This window comes from Bemisia tabaci, chromosome 4 (genome assembly GCF_918797505.1).
Source record: "Bemisia tabaci chromosome 4, PGI_BMITA_v3".
Lineage (NCBI taxonomy): Eukaryota > Metazoa > Arthropoda > Insecta > Hemiptera > Aleyrodidae > Bemisia > Bemisia tabaci.
The window spans coordinates 35,218,833-35,236,459 of NC_092796.1; the positions used below are offsets into that span (position 1 = coordinate 35,218,833).

The window sequence follows — 17,627 nt, forward strand, 5'->3', positions numbered from 1 at the left end:
ATTAAAAAATAAAACTCCAGAGTGAAAGATCAAATCAAACTAATGAATTTATTATACCTGTTTCAATTTGTCATTTAAAACTGGTTCCATTCGCCGGCCTCCTGATATGGAGCGAACAGCTCCAATTCGATACCACATCGCAGTGTGGTGCTGCGCATTCACCATCCTGTATGATAACAAACATTATTTTGAGTATATACAACTTAATGGGTTTCTTTGTTCTAACAGTGTACTAGAGTTACATACAGAATAAAATTTTAAATTTCTTGTCTTCCAAGAGACAAGACTTCTTGCTTTTTTTATTTAAAGAGCACTCACAGAGTATCTGAGGTGTGCAAAATTTTGGAAATAAAAATGAATCGACTTTACTAGATTGTACTATTCCTAAAGGTATTAGACTCACTTTTTCAAGTATTGGCCCGAACAATTTGGATTTAATCAATAATTGTTAGCAAACAAGACATCAGGTCAGCTCACAACTTGTCCAATCGATGATCCTATCAAATACAAAACAACCGAATTGTGTCTAATTCATAGTCAAACTTTGAAATGGAAAATAAAAAATGCTACAAAACGTGAAAGTTGGCAATTCTTCAAATGTGAAATACACTCAGAGCCACCATACGATTATTTTTGTCATTCAATGACATTTCACTGGAGTTTTTCTCTTGAGCCGAAAATAGAGGACAGATTTGAAAAAAAAAAACAACTGTTATGGGATTATATTTTCCCATGACACCCTTGAAAAATGTTTGTAATATGTACATCAGTACTAAAAATATTAAAAATAAAGGAAACATACTTGGCAGCGGCTAAAACAGCAGCATCTTCATCTGTTAGGCCAGGATATTTTTTAACTTCCTTGACGAATTTCACTAAATTTTCTCTGTCCAATTTTCCTTCTCTGAAAAATTCACTCGCACATTCTTGCGCTTTACTTCCAACTGTAACAACATACATTATTTCACTTGTAGTATTGATAATTATTTTTCCAGGGACATAGGATTTTCTCTTCAAAATAACAACAGAACACTTAAGAAACAGACTTACCTACTGAGTTCTTTGGAAATCTAAAATGTGTGATTAAGTCATACAAAATATAAATTTTTCTTGAACTAAGTGCTCATTAAAGATGTTGTTTTGGACTAAGAGCTCACTGAGGTTGAATACTGTGAGCTCAGGAGAGGATCAGGATGAAAAATGGGAGTGAATAATCAAAAAACGTGAATTTTTACTTCATTTTCATCAATCTCAAACCGTCAACTAAGTGCATGAAAGTACGCAAAGTACAAGAATTTGATTTTTAGAAAAGTTAAGTACCAGCGTCCTGGATTCAACAACTTTCATTTTAAATCATTTTACGGCAAGTCATTCCTATGACAATCTAGGCAAGTACACTGGGAAGCTAGAAACAAAAAGCGGAGGTAAACAAGCAGAGTCCTATACTTAGAATGAGGCTAAAAAAAATGACCTGTTTGGATTTTCATTGAGGCAACCTATCAAGAATTAGAGATAAATTCAAGACATCTTTTACTTACAACACAAGGTAACGAGCATTTCAAAAGATGTAGTTAGGGCTATTGCAGTTAAATGAGTTTTCGTTTGTTATTTATTTTTCATGTACTCACATTTTACGTAGAGTCTTGCACCCATAACGCAAAACCTCCCACACAAAAAAGAAAAAAAAGTCTCTGATACTCTTCGGTAGCACACTCTAACTAAAAAGCAAGATGCAATGGTAACTTACTACCTTGTGGTAACTAAAACATTAGCCCCTAGTCTTTTTATTTGGAATGATTGTACACACCTCTTTCATCCTTCATTGGGCCCAGTTCAAGCTGCCGTTTACTGCGTCCAGGGCGGATCATGCCCAGGCCGCACCAACCTTTATCGGCAAAGAAGGCAAAAATCGTGAGAACTGGGAAGAGGATCATTGTTACAGCAGCCTCCCATAATTCAACAACATTCGGCGAGATGAATCGCAGAATGATCAGCAGCCAAATGTACGCGAAGAAACTGAAGAGGAGAGTTACAAAAAACACCTGGAACATGAGTAACATATACAGTTGGACTATTTTACATGTATTGAAAATTAAAATTATTAACTTTTGATTAAGTAGACGTTTCGCCAACCTTACAGTGTCATTATCAACTGCTGAAAGAAAGAAAAGAAATTAAAACAAAAATCAAAAATATGTTTAAAAACCTCGGCAATTACATAGTGATATGATTTAATTACAATGATCAATGGAATTGACTGATTGACAACGTAAGGTCGTCGAAACGTCTTGCAATTGTTTAACATGTTATTTTTTTTACCTTGCTTCCGTGATTTTCTCCTGTTTCTCAATTTTTCCTGATATCTAGGGGCTCATTCCCTGAGAGAAAACCGGAGTTTCCTCCTACTTCCTCGGGATTTTAATTGGGAAAAATTATAGTACATGTATAATCCTCCGGAGTTCCAGGCATGAATATCGATTTATTTTCTCATCTTTCAGCCGATTTTTCAGCACACATTCGAATTTTTAACTCAATCATCAAATCTCTTTTCATACTATTTCCCATTAGAGGGGCTTGGAAGACAAGGCGCATGGGTGCAGTTTTTGCTATTTCGAGAAATATGTGCTTGACGTTCCGAAATTTCATGGATCCTTATGGTGGTTCAAACCGACTTTATGATGCTTAAAAATTGGAATTTGGGAGCGAATTTTTCACAGAATATGCATTAAAACTAGTTTTACTTGAAATCATTCATAACTCAATTTTTTCAAAAACTGCATTTATGCAACTTGTCCTCCAGGCCCCTCATTCAGAGAAGCCCAAAGCCCAAAAAATAGGTACTGTGGAATCAGCTCTTCAAGCACGCTTAGGTGAAGCGATAAAAAATCTGCGTGCAGATTCTCCGATCCCTGTACCTATCTGGAATAGATTCCCTGATTTTTCCGAAACTTCCCCTGAAGGATGTCAGTTTCCCGGTTTTTCTCAGTTCTAGATACCACACTGGAAAGAAGAAACACATTGGATCTAGAGTCCAGACTCTTGAAAACATTGACAAGAAAAAGGACTCTGATTCAATCAGATTTAAGCTTAAATCAAAAGGAAATCCGCTCAAATTAAGAGGCTTGGTTCTTGATTTAAGCTCAAATCTGATTGAATCAAGGGTATTTTTTTTGTCGATGTTTTTATGAGCCTGGACTCTAGATCCAATGTGTTTTTTTTTTTTTCCAATGCATGTCCTCACCTTGAACCTCTGGATCCTGCGGATGTCCCCGGCGGGGAGGGCGAGCATGCAGACGCTGGTGATGATGAGGAGGTTGAAGGCGGCGGACCCGACGATGGTTCCCGGCCCCAACTTCCCGGACTCGAAGTGGTGGCCGACGATCTCGACGACGGAGATGAGGATCTCGGGTGCCGAGGTCCCCAGCGCCATGAGCGTCAGGTTGGCCACCGTGTCGTTCCACACCCGCACCTCGATCACCTCCGGCTCGTCTTCCTTCAGGTTCGTCTCCGGCTGCGGACCGTCCTCCACCGCGTTGTAGCTCCCGTTCTGCTGCTCATCAAAAGTAAAAATAACATGAAATTAAATAAATAATAATAATACATACATATGGGTCGCTTTACAGCACTCCCTCGCGCTCTACGACTCCTAACCTCCACTACTCTCTTTCAAACCACAAATCTCGGGGCATTGAGCACCTTAACAATTCCGCTTCAATCCCCTCCCTGTCTTCTTCTTTTCCTTTTCATTTTGTGTGTCATCACGCACTGTTTGACGCACTGCGTGAAGTATTCATGCAGTCTTGCAGGCGCTATGTGTTTCACGCCGACCGCTGCTGAACGACTTTCCTGAAAAATCGTGCTTTAAACCGGAAAAATCGATTAAATCGCATCGATTATAATGGATTCGATTCATCGAGTAAATAGATTATTTTCCTCAAAATCGAAACGTCCTTTTTTGCTACTCGAATGTATCATCATGGGCCGCCTATATTTTACCGCCTTCTTCTCATTCGCTTTGAAACATCAAGTGAACGTGTCGGATGGGGGAGGGGGTGCATAAGACGCGTTTACTCGTGTTGGACACATTTTTTGCGAAAACCCTGTCAACACTATACTAGCAAAGGGTCACGGAACTTTGCGCGAAAGTTAAGTTCTGTAAACCTATCTCTGTGTGGACAAGGTCATCCATTTACAAGAAATGAACGAAAAAATTATGAAAGAGCGAACATATCGACGGCGTAAGTCGGCAACCACATAACTCGGTTTGCGATGTCGCAGACTTTCGGTCATACTTTATTTTTTAAACGGAAAACTACTCAACGGTAATTCTTTAAAACTTCCGTGATTTTTCTTCTCTGTGCGAAGAAAATTCTGCAAAAACTTCAAGGAATGATGTCAATTTGGTCTTCTTTAAAAAGATAACACAGAGGCGGAGATTTTCAGACACCGCAAACGAGATTCGACGGTGAAACTACCAAACCACGTATCTAGTTTGCGGTGTTTAAAAATCTACGCTCACATTTTATTTTTTTGAAGTAGACCAAATCAATATCATTCCTTGAAATTTTCACGGAATTTTCTCCGCACAAAGAGGAAAAATCATAGAAATTTTCAAGACTGGATGTCAAGTAGTTTTTCATTTAAAAAATAAAGTATGACAGGAAGTTTGCGACGTCGCAAACCGAGATACGTGGTTTGGTAGTTTCACCGTCGATATGTGATTGCGGACTTACGCCGTCGATATGTGGTTTAATAATTTTAACTTCCGCCGCGCTAACTGCGCTCTGGCGCAATGCGTGAAGCATTCATGCAGTCTTGTAGGCGCTATGCCTTTCACGCCGCGCCGACCGCTGCTGAACGCAATGTGTTTTACGCAATGCGTGAAGAATTCGTACAGTCTTGTAGGCGCTACAATGAGTTACTTGCCGACCGCCTCGCCGAGAGCTCCTCCTTTTCATCTTAAGTCCTCGTCGTCATTGCTTCCTGCGCCGCGCCGCCGTCCCGGGCCAAATTGCGTGTTTAATTTCTCTCTTAACTCGAATTAAAGGTGCTGTCTCTTGCATCACCGAAAGACGACACAATTAGAAATTACTATACTCTAAGGAAATGAGAGATTTTGTCGACTTTTCTCGTTTATAATTTTTTCATACCTACATTTGAAAAAATTGCAAAATTTGCCGCAACGGGCCGCGGCCCATGAGGCCACCCCCTAAATCCGGCCCTGTGTATTAAATTGGCGCATGAACCGAGTTTTAGACCAAGATTTCGGTAAACTTCACCTTTTTTTCTTATCTTGTAGAGAGCAAATGTTAAGCCTTCGTGCTTTTCGATTTTTTAAAAATCAAATTTCGAAAAATCTATTTTTCGTCACGATTTAAATCGATAAGATCGGATTCTCAAGGATTCTGGGCGGATTCTCGAAGTAGAATCGATTCGATTAATCGACTTTTTCAAAAAATCCCCAACGCTGAGTGCTGAGCGGTGATTAGCCTGGCAGGCGAGTCTGCGTGAACCAACTAGAGCGTTAAAATTGCTGTGCATTATTCTCGAGTCGAGTTATTTCGCGATTCGTTGTCTCTTGGCGCTGCAGTCGGCGTTTATCGAGTCCAGGTCCCGTTCCATGAGCCAAGATGCACGGCTTGCAACAATGTTCCCCACCCCATTTCGTCTTCAGTCGTCTTCAACAGATCCACGATTCCAGCGGGTCGATTTTTGCGTCGATATCGAACGACATTGATCGATAAATCCCTTTCTTAACAACGATGTATATCGATCAAGGTCGCATTCAATAACGATTCAACAATCTAGCCACAGTTCAGGGACACGTGCTACAGCATCGTGACATATCACAGTGTTCCCTTTAATGAAGTTAGGGGTGTCATTCCGACCAAATCTCAATCCTAGGAATGAATTAAGGGAGGAGCGTCAAAATATATCGGAAAATGTCCTGAATGGAATAGGAATGATCTCATCTGCTAAAATACGTGTGCTTAAATGGGAAATGCACTGGAAAAAAATAACATTGGATCTAGAGTCCAGACTCTTAAAAACATCGACAAGAAAAAATACTATTGATTCAATCAGATTTAAGCAAGAACCAAGCCTCTTAATTTGAGCGGATTTCCTTTTGATTTAAGCTTACATCTGATTGAATCAAGAGTTCTTTCTCTTGTCAATGTTCTCAAGAGTCTGGACTCTAGATCCAATGTGTTTTTTTTCCAGTGTGCCGCCAGATGACGTCACTAGGCGGTGCATTTTCTCACTTTTAAATCTATTTTTATACTATTTCCCACATGCGAAAAAAATTATAAAAAATACAGTGAAATCAGCTCTCTGAGCACTTTCAGATGAAGCAATAAAAAATTGCATGGGAATTCTCCGTTGAGTATGGGAGGAACTAACCTTCTTGCCCTTGGCAAGTTTGGAGAGGTAGACCTTGCGGGTCTTGCTGGTGATCATCTCGATGGCGGACATGAAGACGTCGGTGACGATGGCGACCCCGATGAAGCAGTAGAGGAGGGCCAGGAAGTAGAGGGTGGCGCGGAACTTGAGGTTCCAGAGCCGCTCGTCGACCAGCGGGAGGATCAGACCGGGCCCGCACACGTCCGGCGGGCCCCACGGGTAGTGCGAGACGTTGTGCCCCGTCATGGCTCCCCAACCCTGAAACACCAATTTCAAATTACAAACCAAAACCTAGAATGGGCCTGTTGCAAACTTTTGCTATATCAAAACTAAGATTTGTTTCTTATAGATAATGCCTCAAAAATCACGATGAGCGCATTGGCAAAGTCTGAAATGCACTCATAACTTCACAATCTGCGTAAGAAATTTGCGGTTTTTTGAGCTTCCCGCTTCAAAAACGATACTACGGCACAGGTGAACATTTTGTTAGAGGAGGCGTTCCATCGTCGGCAATATTCATCATGGCCGACGCCAATTCGCCAAAACACGTATGATGAGACGAGCTAACACCTGAGCAGCATTAGACCAGATAACAATCGGCGTGTTTACGTTCATATTTTCCTCGCCCGCCTTGATTGACCCTGAACTCACCTCGAATTACGCGCGGAACTGCGGAAGCGTCGGCCATGATGAACATTGCCGACGATGGAACGACTCCTCTAACAAAATGTTCACCTGTGCCGTAGTATCGTTTTTGAAGCGGGAAGCTCAAAAAACCGCAAATTTCTTACGCAGATTGTGAAGTTATGAGTGCATTTCAGACTTTGCCGATGCGCCCATCGTGATTTTTGAGGCATCATCTGTAGGAAACAACTCTTATATTTGCTCTAGCAAAAGTTTGCAAAAGGCCCATTACAAGAAGCATAGGATAACTGTATGAGCCGGGACCTTGGACCGCACGAACACCAGTGGGCTGATTAATGAAACTGATAGACGAAGCTATAGACAAAGAAGACATAGGGAGCATGCACGGAGAAAAAAACTTCGTGCATGGGACCCGAAGTTGAGGTCATATGGATCTTTCAAGTTTCCCGATCACGCATCCGAAAACTTGAGGTCGAGCTGCCCAAGTTCGGGTCAGACATTGAGGCACCTCGGTATGTACCGGAGTACTTCAGATGTGTGACCCGAACCCTTCGGTATATATCGGAGTACTTTAGATGTCTGACCCGAACTTCGGCAGCTCGACCTCAAGTTTTTAGATACGTGGTCCGAAAACTTCAGAGATCCATATGACCTCAACTTCGGGTCCCACGCACCAAGTTTTTTTCTCCGTGTGGAGCGATCCTATTGGTTAAAATGGGTGGTTCGTATTCTGCGTGCTAAGGAAAAACCGGTAAACCAGAGAAGCGCGCAAGCTCTAAAAAGTAAGTACGGAAAACTTGTCCGGCAACAAGTAAGCTGCAAAATTCGTGAGCTTTGTCCACTGCCTACACGGTATCACAGGATGTCAGGATCCTGTCGGGCGGCTATCAGATGAGACACTCACACTTGCGCACTTCAACGCCTAATTCTTTGCGCGCTTTCCTTATTTGTATGATTAATATGATTTTTGCGCGCTTTCCTAACACTGCCTTTTTCTAAATTTTCCCCTCTTTGCGCGCTTTCCTAGTGCAGCCGGCAAAACGCCGTATAAACCTTCAGGTGTTGCCAGATTTCCTTTACAAAACACGACTTTCTCGCTAAACTTATAAATATTTTTCTTCCAATTTTTCAGATAATTTTGTTCGCAATCACACTCAAAATTCCTGAAAATTTCAGGGAAAAATATTCATAGTGTTGGGGGTTTAAGCAGTGGCGTGACGAGCTTTGCGATATATCGATCTATCTGCGATTTAAACATATGGAAAAGGATCGATAAACAGGGTGTTCGCGACAAGCACCTTGATAATCGATCTTTTGCCATATCTTCAAATGGGGAAAAATCGATAATCGATCATTCACGCCTCACCTTCGGTTTTAAGTTCAAATTGCTCTGATCTTCTCTGACTTCAGGTACAAAAGGAAAATAAGTCCTTGACTACGCGCGATCTTCTGACTTCTCTGCGTTGAATCGACGGTGGGCTACGGACTAAACACGCCAAAAAGCGCCCACACCCTTCTGCCGGTTCCTATAAATAATGATGGAGAGGGGGGAGCGCTCCGGATGGCGCTAGAGTTGGTGATGGTGGGTCGTCTTGATTACAGATCACTCGGATACTTATCCCGCGGCGGCGGCGGGGGGGGGGGGGGGGGCACGCGGGGTGAGAGGGGGCGGGAAGGGGGGATATCCAAATTGGTATCATTCACGAACGAGACTCCACCACGGTCAAGGTCGCTATTACACATCACGATCCATCGTTGCAAGATTAAAATTCTTGAGGCGCGTGCACATAAGCGGAATTTCGGCGAAAGGCTTTGATGCATTTTTGAACCCGATAGACAGGATTCCAATCCACGGAGAAAAGCGTCTGAGGACTCAGTTCTGTGATTTACGGGCAACATTTGCATCCATTTACTTCTAAACCTACCTCCGGGCAGGGAATTTATACGTCAACCGTCTCGGGTTTAGAGGGGCTGCCTAGGACCCAAGAAGATGGTGGAATTTGTAAATAGATGGCTTAAAATAATTGAAAGAGTTGTTTATTTGTTTGTATCGTCTTAAATGCCACTCAAATTACATTCAAAGAAGGGTGCATACTCAATTATAATGCAAAACGGGTCTCATTCGATTATTTTTTTTTCTACCTTCGACATGGACAAAGAAAAGGCGAAAAGAAAAATATTTATCCCGACTAAAGGTAACAAAAAGTCAAGAACTAGACCTAGCTCTCGAAGGATTTCGATTACAAAAGTTCCGACTATAAAGTAGGTGGGGATGAGATCTAATGGTGGTTTATAGGAAGTGTTGATGAGTCAATCGACTGACCAACCCCCTAAACATTTTAAGAAAAAAAATCCCTAAAGTTCACAGAATTTCCGATTTTACAAATCCTAAGTTTCCTAGATCTAGGTATTGCAAGTGCAAATATTAGGGAAAAGTATTTCAATAAATCAGGGAGAAAATGTATCATAGAGTAGTTTTAAATAACATCAACGAAAGTGAACTGCACAAATAGTTGGAAATAGTTTTCAGTATTCGCAAGCATTTTGGGGTGTTCCTTGGGGTTCAAAATGGATTCTCGGGAATATTTTTGAAAAATTTAATCATGGGTTATAATACCGCGTTGTGTTATCATTTCGCCATTTCTCATCTTCTGTTTTTTCCTGGCCAGCCGCAAGTGTAGCAAATAGTTTTGACTTTTGGTTTGTTATTTGACGAGGACGAGGTGCGTGATCACATTAAGCGTTACAAAAATGTCAAAGTAATTTGTCCGTAAAAATAACTTCAGGTTTCAGCAGGCCTTGTTGTAAAATTAGCACCTCTGGTGTTTTCAACGAACCATTAGCTTTTTGACGGTTCTTTTCGGTTAAGAAGCTGAGTATTTAATTATGAACCACCACTCCCAGCAGTGGTGGCGCTGAAACATGACCAGGAAAAATTAAAGACACGCAAACGCGAGATGATATAACCGATTGATACACATTATAATTTGTTTTTGACAGAGATTACCAGAGACCAATTCTGAAGGAAAATGACGATCTCAAGGACTATTTTGCTGGGCTGAAACAATAACTCTATGGACGAATCATCGCTGTTGGCTTAATGACAACACATTCAGAGACAGGAATTCATTTAACACTTCACAAATTAACACATAAGTATGTCTTTGCACTTCAGAGCAGAGCTAAATGACTCGTTAGGATTGAGAATTTGACATTCATTCATGGATCACCAACTCTATGGAATCTTTTCAAAATAGAATAAATTATAATACGGTTAGGCAATAATTCGTACACACGCGAACACTCAGTAAACAATACATATGATTAAAAATTACCAACGTCTTTATAGCAGTGAATAAAAAATTTACATTTTTTAATATTATTTACGATAACAAATTTTAAAAAAAATAGCAGAAACGTTGTTTTTTAAATCAGGCGAAGTTTCTCTTTTTCGATTCTTCTCTGATTTGTATTCCTTTTTTTACCTCTTATAAAGTTAACATTTGCGCATTGTGTTCAATTCGAACACGACCCATTTCTAAAAGTTTCCTATCGCTTAATCCCAAGACAAAATAAGCAAAATCTTCAGTTCTACTCTCAGTCTGTGATATCTTAGCAACAGGCAAGGGTAAATATTATACCGAGTCATCGGTTCCATTCAATATTTTGTTCATTTTCTTCACTTTGTGCCGATAGAACGTTTCCAAAGTGATAATTCAGTGGCGAGGCGTGCTTTTGCGATACATCGATCGATCTGCCATTCGAACCTATGAGAAAGGATCGATAAATAGGGTGTACGCAACAAACACCTTACACTGAAAAAAAAGCTCCGGGCTACAAAGACATACCGTCCGTTCCGGGCTCAGAGGCCGGAGGTTCCGGGTGCTAGAGCCGCAGCTTCGATTGCTCCGGGTGCTACGTCCGGGATTTTAGGCCTCTGAGCCCGAAACGCGGACGGTATGTCTATATAGCCCGTAAGTACGGCTTCCACGGCTGGAGATTTTTTTCGGTGTAATAATCGATTCTTTAGCACAGCTTCAGAGAGGAAATATCGATAATCGATCATTCACGCCTCGTCACTAGTAAAATTAACTGGTTTTAAAGAGCATCTAACTGAGGCACTTCCGATTATAGCCCATCTTCGTTTTTTGATCTCTCAGCTTGGGAGTCGTCCTTAGAGAACAATCCTACACAACTAAATATAAGTGTCTTGATAAAGGTCAGCCGAGTCCTGTATTCCAATTTAAAAGCTTCGCTTACTCGCTCGGAGATTTATTTCATTTATCGCGCGCGCCTGAAGCGCTACGAACATTTCCGGCTTTGCTTGGGCAAAAGAATTCAGAGACACGGGCAGATGATAAACAAAATGACTCAAAACGCCCACCGCATTTTCTCACACGAGAATAACGAAAGAGCATTGGTTCTCGAAGAATTATGACGTCTTCATCGCCGTATCGAATTGATGATGTCGATGGCTAAAGTCCAAAACCACGTGTCTGACGTATCTCCGTTTGCGACGTTGCAGACTTCAAGTAGGACTTAATTCTTTCTCTGGTGAACTTAGTCAACTTAATTTATTGAAAAGTTTCTTGATTTTTCTTCGACATCAGCAAAATATTGCGTATACTTCAAGCTGTATACATAGTTAACTTAATTCTCTTTGGAAAAATAAAGGAGAAGCAGAGATTTTGAAACACCCCAACGAAGATACGTGGTTTCTCACTTTAACCATCGATATTCTCATGTTACTGAATACTTTTGTGACCGCCGCGCCCACGAGTAGAGAACCCGTAGGTCCAGTAGAGGTTCAAATGCGCGCTTTTCGTTTGCTTCCTTTTTTCTAACCAGTCGTTTAAGTCTCTCCGTAGGTTCATTGTCGGTCACTGAAGTGACGTGCGAGGATAATCCATCGAAACAGATATCGATGCTTTCGGATTTCATTGAATAAAATTACTGATAACAACCTCATTTAACGCCTCTTACATGAAATTATTCGTCCCTTTGCTCGTTATTTAGGCCTGAAAGAAAACGTTCAGATATCACAGGTGCTGAAAATGAATGTGTTCCAAATGAATCTGTCGGTTAAAAAACGACCCAAATCCGAGAAATTCAAACATTTATTTTCTGCGAAGAAATGCTTTTCAGGTTCCAAGTTCAAACGCGCACTTTTCATTTACTTCTTTTTTTCTAACCAGTCGGTGAAGTCTCTTCGTAGGTTCATTGTCAGTTACACGTGTGACGTACGAAGATTATCTGTTGAAACAGATATCGATTCTTTCGGATTTCATCGAATAAAATTACTGATAACAACCTCATTTAACGCCTCTTACATGAAATAATTCGTCTTTTTCTTTGCCCGCTAATTATATAGGCCTGAGAAAAAATGTTCAAGATGTCACAGGTGCCGCAAATGAATGTATCCCAAATGAATCTGTTGGTTAAAAACCGACCCTAATCCGAGATATTCAAACATTTATTCTCTGTATAAGAATGCTTTTCAGGTTCAAAGTTTAAACGCGCATTTTTCATTTACTTCCTTTTTTCTGACCAGTCGTTAAAGTCTCTCCGTAGGTTCATAGTCACAATTAATGTGACTTACAAAGATAATCCATCGAAACAGATATATCGATTCAAAATCCGAGGTATTCCAACATTCATTTTTTGTAGAGGATGCTTTTTATTTTAGGTTCAAACGCGCATTTTTTTTTTTACTATTCCTTATCATTTTGTTTTTCAAAACATTTTGTTCACCTCACATAACACTGGCGAATATCTGGAGTTATGAAACGATCCATCTGCGAAGTTTTCAATCTCTTAAATTTTCGAGTCAAAAAGCGAAAACTTTGGCACCACTGCTCGAGAATCTCTTTGAGATTTATCGACAATATGCACCAAAATAAGCTCGAATCACTGAAACAATCGGCTCCAATCAGTTCGCATTTTTTTCACACATTTTTTTCACTCCGAGATTCGAACTGACAGGTTAAATAATTGGACCGCGTTAAGCAGAAAAGAGCTAAGCTACGTCAGCTATCGCCAAATTAAATTGGGCAATTTAGTTTTTTACATGAAAAAGGTTGTGCGGGTTTTTGTGAGAATTCCAGTGAATTTTCTTCGTGGTGCGAAGCAAATTCTTTGAAATTTTCAAAGGAGTCCGCACAAACGTTCTGACGTGAAAAATTAAAATGCCCAATTGAATTTGGCAACAGCTGAAGTGACTTGGTTCCTTTCCGCTGAGCGCGATCTAATTTGTATTCGATCACAATAAAGATGATTTTTTTCCCCAACGTATTTGAAGGCACCGAAATTTAGGTTGACCTAAACGTGAAGAATCACGGTCCATAAAGTCATTAAACAGCGATGTTGAAATGATAAAATTTGAGAGAAAAGCTCAATGAGTTTTATTACAGTCGAGCAACACTTCAAAACAAGGCTACCGAGTGAGATTTGACAAGGTAAGGTCGTAGCCACCAGCCAGTGGCCGTTGCCGTCTTTCGAAAAAATGATTCGAACAAATCTCAAAAAAGAGGAACGAATCCGGTAATTAAAGCATAAATCGGCAGCGGTGTCTGTCGTTAGGCGGTGACGTTAGCCACATTTTTGAGGCTACCGACTGAATCAATGAAAAAATATAAGCAACAAAACTGGTATTTATGCACAATTAGACAATACGAGAATGAGGCGGCCAGGAGTCTACAGACACTTCTTGAAAGCTGGCCAAGTAAGCATGAGAACCATTAGATGCAAGGAAAGGTTACAACAAATATTCACATGATTTGAGACGCGCGCCTCCAAGAATTAAACATGAAAAGGTCTTGCCTGTTGAAATAAATATATCTTATCTTATCTTATCTTATCTCAAGAATGCATTTTCATTCAATTTAGAGAGATGAGCATTTTCGTGATCCCTAATATCGATGGCTAAAGTCCGAAACCACGTATCTTTATTGCACTATTTCAAAATTTCAGCTCCTATTATATTTCCTTAAAAGAAACAAGCCAGCTGCATAGCTTGAAATGTATACAGATTATTTTCCTAACAGAGAGGAAAAGTCGAGGGAGTTTTCAAGAAATTACGATGACTAATTTTCCACATAAAAGACAAATATAACCGGAAGTCTGCAACGTCGCAAACAGAGATTAGTGGTTTGGAACATTAGCCATCTTCTTTTAACTGGGGGCAAGATCTGGATTTATCGGCTTTCTTGAGAGCTATATCATACATTTCGACAAAATACTGATTCCCTAGTTTCAGGATTACATCTTGGGTGTACGGTACAACAACTAGTCCACAATATTCCTCCTTATTCATGATCCAATGTTTCATTTTTAAGAGTTCCCTTGCTTTCAGTTTCTATTGGGGTCTTTAACAAGGTCAAATTGAGTTTCACGAACAATTTCCTTAGAGAGGTAGAGGTTTTATAGAAAAAAAAACAACCGATTCTTTCATTGAATGTCGGTTTTAATTTTTCTACACGGTCTCTTCAAAAAGCGACCCAATGTTAAAATACCTTGACATAATAATTTAAATCAGTATGTTCGTTAAAAATAACCGAGGCCACGTTTCCTTCAACTTTACGCTCGCACTGCATTTGGGGCTTCATTCAACACTATGTTTTACGAGACCAAAATAATGATACGACTATTTTAACTTCCGAGTAGCTCAAATTGCATAGCCACTGAGACGAAGGCGCACTTAGTTTAGTCCTCCCATTTTAATTTATAAATCCCCATACAAAATCGAAAATGCGTGTACGCTGACCTCGAAATCTTGAAAAAAGTGCTAGAGGAAACCCTCCGGAAAGAGATTCATTTGAACTAGTTGAAGTTCTGGGAACTATTAAAGAACTATTTGAACTAGTTCTTCAAAGTTGAACTAATGAATTCTACTCAAGTTTTGCAGAAAAATGTCCTATTTACGATGCTACTTAGAGGCGTTGTTCTTAAACCTCCCATGTACAAAGTAAATTATATGGGACCTCCCCAAGGATAGATACAGTGGCAAGGCGTGAAAGATCGATTTTCGATATTTCTCCATTTGAATAAGTCGTGGTAAAGAATCGATTATTATGAGTGTTCTTTGCAAACACCTTGTTTATCAATCCTTTTCCATGGGTTTAACTGCCAGATCAATCGATATATCGTATAGCGCGCCACCCCACTGCGGAAAGAAGCTGTTTATGGAACGGCAACGAATCAGGTCGATATGGGATCATCATCGAAGCTTACAAAATGAAGATTAGGCGGGGAAACTGGCAAGCAGTTGAGGTGTATCGGCGCGGTGGCGGCTCGCGATCTGATCACGAAACTAACGAAAACGAAGAACATGAATCCGACGTTCCCATCGTTACCAACGCCGCGCCGCGCCGCCGCCTGCAACGAGCGACGACTTCCAACTTCTAATTATACGCTTAGATCCTTGAGGCAGGTAATGGTGGGAACTGGACATGGGGTCGAAAATCAACCAGTCCATCCAATGGATCGTATTCGATAGTGGTTCGATGTATCGTTTGCTTCAAAACAATAGAACATAATCTCAAACACAATTTTTAGGACTTAAGTTGGAAAAGCTGAAAATCAGAAAATTCCCGACAATGTCACTTATCATTGCCATTTTGGGACTCAAAAGAATAAAAAATCTATCACAAAAGACCCAGATTTCTAAATTGACTTTTGGGGCTATGATTGCATGCTGAACCGATCGATATCGATACGATCTCACCTGTTTATCGAATACGATGTATGAAGACAAGATGAACGTACAAGGACGGACACCCCGTGCTCTGACTGCGAAAAAGAAAACTATCAAACGTACTTGCTATGAAACCAACGGGCCAATTATTGAAATTGATAGACAAAGCTATAGATAAAGAAGACCAAAGTGATATGGAGGGATCCTATTTGGAAGCGGGTGGTTGTAATGAAGGAAGGAGATGGGTAATAAATAAACTAACGAACACAAAACATGGGAAACCCTATAGTTGGTCCATCATTTTCTCACATGGTCGTACAGGAACGATCCATTTCAACCAATACGATTGCTCCATACACCCTATGTTTTCTTTGTCTTTTGCCTTGTCTATCAGTTTCAATAATCAGCCCGCAGAGGAGGCTAAACATTTTCAGTTTTATCTTCGAATAATTAATTCTAGAGTTATTCATTTTTGTTAAAAGTGCATGTGGTGTAGCCGAACATTTTTCAGGGGGAAAGGGAGTCTACGATAGAAAATTCCTCATGAAGGAAGGTTCGCGGGTAAAATATTCCATCAGATCACGAAAAATTACGTTTGGGGGAAAGGGGGATTTTCCGGTCAAGGGGGAGGGAAGATCCCCTAAACCTCCCTCTCCCTGGCTACGCCACTAGTTAAGGGGTTTTTTTTGATAAAGTCCACGTGACCATTAGCAGGAAAAGCAGCCTTGGTCCAATGAGGTACATAAAATTTGCCGTAGAGCAATTTTTCTCGAGGTATGTTGAAAATTTGGATTTGAGATTTCCTCTCTTTACTGGCTTACAAAGAAAATTTCGAGCGGTTGAGATTAATTCTGTGCCAAAAATCACGGAGTTGTACCTAGCATAATTTGGCGATTTTATACCCTAGGGCAAATTAGAATTTTAAACGGGGTTTTTCTCTAAACTGCGTAGTGCGTATGAACTGCGAACTAAGTTCTAGGTGATATTGATTGACTAAATATTTTTGATTCTAACTGGGTATGGATTGTTCGTTATTGCCGGAATTGAATATTTTCATATTAAAATTCGTCGTTGCAAAAGCAAATAACTTTTCCGAAGACACTCCATAAATTCAATTTAACAGTTCGCTGCCCACAGGATCATCTTTAATCCAAGCCTATCTCAAAGCATGGTTTCTTTCCCGGTTCAGTTCCGATGCACTGAGGCATCATCGATGACGTCACGTGAAAGCAACGATAGGACCGTGACCACATAACTCGCAGAACCTACAATCACGTTGTCGTATCATCTTAAAAATTGACGCATTTTAAGTTATGAATCGGGGGTTTCCCTAAAATCTGGTGACAAAAAAAAAGGCGATAGATCGACGCACCTCTGCAATTCACACTATTCGACTTTCAGAGTTCACTCTCCGAAGGCGCCCAAGGATTCGGTTTGGAAACTTCTGTCTTCAGTGATAAATAATCACATTATTTTAGGATTCTACGCTCAATCGCGCTTACTACAATTTATGCAGAAAAATGAAGGACTACGGTAGTAGATTTTGAAGGGGTCTTTGGAGCATGATCTCGGGTTTTGTGAATTTCACAAAGGTTAAAGATAAATCTTCCAGATATAGATCTTCAAGGAGAAATTATTTTGAGCACGCTCGACAATGGCTGTAGACTTGCACTTGGCAGGATATTTCTAAAGTTATTGTTTTATTTAAAAAGCGTCATTTGAAAGTTATTTTTGAATTCATGCTGATGCTGTTATATCCGGTTAAATCTTGGAACGATTGTCTCTAACTCGATGGTTCGAGAGAGATGGCGACATACGTAGGGATTCGGGAATGGAGACCGTTCGGGAATACATCACTAAAGTAGCCACCGACACGTGAAGCGGCTTC

The 17,627-nt window shown here is 40.4% G+C and overlaps 1 protein-coding gene across 1 annotated transcript in view; it reads right to left on the reverse strand.

The window, feature by feature from the left end:
* Positions 1-17,627, reverse strand: part of LOC109033630 (sodium/calcium exchanger Calx) — a 55,166-nt gene that overhangs the window by 8,302 nt on the left and 29,237 nt on the right. The window contains exons 2-6 of the mRNA XM_019046368.2: positions 6,403-6,660; positions 3,242-3,550; positions 1,808-2,042; positions 803-944; positions 58-166 (exon numbers count right to left, since the gene is read on the reverse strand). Of these exons, the coding sequence (XP_018901913.1) occupies positions 58-166; positions 803-944; positions 1,808-2,042; positions 3,242-3,550; positions 6,403-6,648 (1,041 nt within the window). The 5' untranslated portion in view covers positions 6,649-6,660. The remainder of the gene's footprint in view (positions 1-57; positions 167-802; positions 945-1,807; positions 2,043-3,241; positions 3,551-6,402; positions 6,661-17,627) is intronic.